The sequence below is a fragment of the Theobroma umbraticum genome, unplaced genomic scaffold (assembly GCF_002168275.2).
Source record: "Theobroma umbraticum cultivar Fairchild unplaced genomic scaffold, ASM216827v3 scaffold_20.0, whole genome shotgun sequence".
Lineage (NCBI taxonomy): Eukaryota > Viridiplantae > Streptophyta > Magnoliopsida > Malvales > Malvaceae > Theobroma > Theobroma umbraticum.
In genome coordinates this window covers 2,271,214-2,276,392 of record NW_018397266.1, presented here as the reverse complement: position 1 = coordinate 2,276,392, position 5,179 = coordinate 2,271,214, and the positions used below count along the sequence as shown (strand labels likewise).

Here is a 5,179-nt window from a genome sequence, read left to right as displayed (position 1 = left end):
TCAATAAGACAGATCAAATCTGAATCTGCTAATCCTCTTAAGAAGATGCTTTCATAACTTCAACACATGTCCAACAATGATATACAACAAATCATGTAACATGCCTCAGATTGACATGACCTTAGACCTTTTTTTTTATCACAATCAAATCCAGACAATCACTTAAAATTTATAAGATTTGCAATAAAATTGAGATTATGTTAGATATAATTAATTATGACTCATATTCCATTAACTTCCCATCAAAATTGTCTTATACAGATATCAGCACAACAAATATGATATCGAAAATCAGAAAAATTTATAAACTTCAATCTTTATAGAAAGGAGGGATGATGGATTCAAAGCAGACGTTAGAACAATGGATTCAGAGTAAATTGAGATTAAACTGAGTATGTTGTTAGGACTATTCTACAGATTGTGCAGATATTAAATTTAAAATATTAATAAATACTTAATTATTCGTTCAAATAACTATGTGAATTTAACAATTTATTTATTTATAATTTAATAAATACATATCAAGCATCTATACCTAATTGTAAAATATAAAATTTAGTAATTATTTTTATCATTAAGATTCAATTTTGATCTTTATTTTTTTAAAAAAATATTTTATATATAATTAAAATTTCAAAAAACTTATGTTTTGAAAGTTTTAAATTTAAAATTATCAAATCTTAATTCTTTAAAAGAAATTATAATTTCAAGATTTTTTAAAAAATAAAAGATCAAACTCAAAATTATTGTTATTTGAACAAAAACCCAGCCGCACCACACCACCTCTCTACCACAATATTGGTTCCTGGTGCCATCCTTTCCCGAGCCGCAACACCTGATGACTTGCCTCAGCTTATTTTAGACACCAACCAAACAAAATTAGCTTTCTTTCAACGCTAAATCACCCATCACTATAAAAGGCCCTCTTTCCTTAACTCACAAAATCTTCAATATCAAATTTTAGATCTCAAATCTCAAATATTTATTCTTTTCTTTGAAGAAATTGAGTTGTAATGGCTGATTTTCGCCTTCAAGATCTTTGTCAATCTCAATTTACAAAGATTGCAGCTGAAAAAGCCAAGATAGCTGCAGAAGAATGCTTCAAGTTGGGAAACATCGACAGCGCTATTCAACAAGGGTTCGCAGCTCTTGACCTCAATCCCAAGTTACGGATCATTCAGAAATACATTGCTGCCTATCTGATTCACAAGTTTGCTTCTATGCTAAGTCTTTGCAAAGAGATGAAATTGGACGATACTAAGGTGCTGTATTCGATTCTCTTTATTGAAGATTGTTCTTCCGTAGTTGATGTTGCTACGATTAAAAAACATTACAAGGATGTGGCGCTCTTGGTCCATCCGGATAAGAATGATTCGGTCGCTGCTGAAGGTGCGTTCAAGATTGTTCGTCAGGCTTGGGAGACTCTTTCATCTGATCATCACAAAAGGAGAAGAAGAGTTTAAAGGAGATTGAAGTTTTTTTTTGTTTGGATTAGATTTATTTTTATATGTATTTAAATTTTTTATAATAATATGTTGTAATTAATTCTAATTTTATTTTAATTTTCTGTTTAGCAGTATCACTAAAAGATAATCTCCCTCTACTCTGAAAACTTCCTGATATCAAGCTGCCAAATTAGCTTTTTTAGCTTCAGATTTAGTCCATCTTTTCATAGGACGATCTAAACATCAATTTTACAATTTTATGCGAATTAGAGTCGATTTAAATCTCGTAATTTATTTTTTAAAAAATTAATAATTAGGAAATGATATTTTATTATTATACTTATAAATTACATTGAAACAGTATACAAAGTCATTAATTTATCATTAAATTTTAATACTTTTAAAATCTCAATTTTTTTTTATTTAATGTTGTTTGTATTTTTGTTTTTCTTATTCATTTGTTTTTTATATTGGATGTAAATATTTTGAATAAGTAACTCTTTAGTTTAATGGTTAAGATCTTTAAAAAAGATGCTTTTTTAATGAGTTAAAATCTTACCATTTGTACATGTTTAACTTATTTGTCGTATAATTTTTAAATAATCATTAGTTAAAAATCAATCCAAAAACTGGATTTAACGATTTGATCTTTCTATTAAGAACAAGTGAGTAAATGTTTAAAATCATAAAACATCTTAAAAAAGTGTTAGTCCTAAACAACTTAGATTATGAATTACCCATAAATTAGGAGACTAGCTTAAAATATATCCAAATCCATTGATCTTCCTCAACTATGTACCATTGGGAATATATTGAACAAAATCATCCTGATCAACATCTAACTACAGCGTAAAGACTCAATTCATCAGCAATATTGTTTACGACAATGTAGATATATTCCTTAACGAAGCCATTGCAACGTGTAGTGACCAGTTTAACTAAGACTTAAGGGGCCATATACAAATGTAACCAGTGGCATAGGTAGCAATTGTTATTGGCGACCCAGATTGCTAAAATGAGCTTCATCAAGTACTTCTCCAGACTTAGTAAAACCATAGTGACCTGGACATCACACTGGCTATGGACAATCCTGGCAAATGCCTGGATGCTTTAAATGTCATGCTTGAGGTTTGAACTTGACGACTAGTACAATTGTCAGCATTCAGAGAGCAAGATGACACAGATGGAGAAAGGGAAGCAGGGGGTATGTACCCACTAAGAACGCCTGTAGTTTGGAGATCCCCGTCAGAGACTTGCCCAATATTCAATGAAGAATTATTTGATTGAGATGAAAGAAGACTGTAATCAATAACAGGAGTCCTACTAAAGCTGCCATTCTGTTACAGAAACAGGCTATTTCCTGCGGCAAACTAGCAGATGACTGAGGGGTACAACAAGGCAAGATGGCTGACATTGATCGAACGACTGGGCTCAGGAACAGTAGATTGCTGCTGCTGCTGTTTCTGGATTGTCGTCTGCTTGCTGCTGCAACAAGTCAATAAGCATGTTACGTTCTGAGAACTAACCCTCCAAGGCTGCTACTGGGAGCTGTGTACCAATGTTATTTGAGGGCCATGCTCCAAATCAGCAGAAGAAACATCTTAACGGATACAATAGATTTGGGAAGTGTTTGGAAATGCTGGATTGGCATTTTACTAGAGATTGACCAAATGCCACACCATGCTCAACTGGAATGCACTTGGGCCTTGAAGGGATGCTTGAAGAAGAGCTGGCTGGTCCACTGCTGTAACTAAATTACCTGTTGGTCGACCTAAGAGCTCAGCATGGAGGGCTGGTATTTTTGTGGAGGAATTGTCCAGAGGCACAATGCTTGGAGTCAAATCTCCAAGTGACCAATTTTAACATTCGGGTCTAGCGGCCACAAATGGATTAGAAATTCCACCTTGTGAGCCCACCACTATTCTCTTCAAGTATAGCCTGAACTCGCACATAGAGAGCACAGTAACTTAATAAAAATACAGTTTTTAACAGATTCAAGTACTAAATTTATCTTGTTAAAGGAAAAGATACATGATGTGTATATTCTTTGAAAAAGAATGTATATATTTAACAGGATTCAAGCTCCTAACAAGGTTACTGTTCAGAAATGGCTTCAACATAAGCAGCTGGCAGGTGGACAGGTGTCCTGCAGTGCAGGCAAGCCTCATATCACACTCATTAATCCAAATTTGACAAGCAAAAAAAAATGAGCAATGTTACAAGCATTATTAACCATTTGTAATTGTTTTTTATTTTGTATCTTAACTCAATAGAGTCCATTTCCAATAAGTGAAAATGAATCAACTAGGCCAAAAGGTGATAATTACATAATTCACACGATGTCAAATAACAGCACAACAATAATGTTGTGCCTGAACAGGTTATATATTCAGTATCACTTCAGCATGAAGCAGCTGGCAGGTAGTTCTGCCTCAAGGCAAAGTCTCATCATAATCCAACATAAAACCATGTGATTGCAGAAGGAAGTACAAAAATGAACACAATACAATGCTTATTCACCATTGTGATTCTTTTATAAAAGAAATTTTAAAACTCAATTAGTGAGAACCTGTTACTGTTCTGGCCTTCACAAGTAGTGAAACACAGCAAATGGTAAATTTTCATTAGAGAATGAATCAAGTGGCAAAATATTTTTTGTGAAACAAATGCCACATTAAAGCAACCAAAGGCCAAATCAACTTAGGCACATGCATGCTGTTAAGCAAATTCAAATTTATGAATAACCAAATTAAATTACCTATTCTGTGAAAACACTGATGAGATCATTTGGAGGAAATTGTTGTAGCATTGGTATGCCCACTTTCACGTTATCTACAAATTCTATCCTTGGCTCCTGCTTCACTCTGGTACCAGTGTTCTCGGCAAAGACTTTTCTACGGCTAGAGGAACTGCTTACTGGTGATTGAAATTCATCAACTGCAAACCGAGATGGAAGGCAAGCCTCTTTATTAAAATATTCAAGATCTGAATGTCCAAAATGAACTGGGAATGTCCGAGCATAACGACAGCAAAAACTGCTTTTAACTAGTCCACTCTAACACAGCTGAGAGCCAATCTCCAAAAACTCAAATATATTTATGATCAGTTCAAATTACTAGCGGATACAAAAGAAAATGCAGTTGAGATACACATGGTGAAGAACCAAACCTGTAAATGGCTTGCAACATTTTCTCTAGTTAAACCAGGCACATTCATGAGCTCAAGAATTCCTTGGGAACAGCCTCTAAAATGGCAGCCACAGTGTTTTATTCAGCAATAATACAAAGAAGCAAATAGTATTAACAATTCTATTCTACATTGCACAGAATACTAAATTTAAAGTTTTAACAAATGTTCAATTGTTCGTCCAAGTGATTATGTCAATTTAACAAATTTGGTATTCTCTGCAGATAAGTAGCTTTGAGGATTCTTGTGCGGGAAGCAAGTGGCTAGTATCAGTCGGGTTATCGACATTTTCGACATTGGATGGGAACTTTGATCTACAAGTCCACTCTGCTGGTCATGACATATGTGTGGGTCGTTTATGTTGATGGCATTGTATTGCCCTTATGTTTACAGTAACTGTGAACTATTATGTGCGTGCTTCGACTCCAAAATGATAGTCAATGTATGCCTTTTGTTAATAGTACGAATTACTCTTGTTGAATTGAATGAGTATGGGCAGTTTGTTGTGGACGTAATTGAATTTATGTTATAAAATGTGTCATCTGGGC

At 33.9% G+C, this 5,179-nt stretch overlaps 2 protein-coding genes across 2 annotated transcripts; one reads left to right on the top strand and one right to left on the bottom strand.

Annotated features, from left to right (window-relative positions):
• The first annotated feature begins 1,013 nt into the window (after positions 1–1,013).
• Positions 1,014–1,463, top strand: LOC149526743 (uncharacterized). Its single transcript, XM_089784727.1, has one exon. The coding sequence runs from the start codon at positions 1,014–1,016 to the stop codon at positions 1,461–1,463; it is 450 nt and encodes a 149-aa protein (XP_089640853.1).
• A 973-nt stretch (positions 1,464–2,436) lies between these two features.
• Positions 2,437–4,969, bottom strand: RR14 (response regulator 14). Its single transcript, XM_021437674.2, is given in 8 exon segments — positions 2,437–2,508; positions 2,510–2,917; positions 2,919–3,142; positions 3,145–3,249; positions 3,252–3,325; positions 3,327–3,388; positions 4,614–4,689; positions 4,950–4,969. Coding segments are annotated over 8 exon segments (1,041 nt in total).
• Between the last annotated feature and the right edge of the window lie 210 nt (positions 4,970–5,179).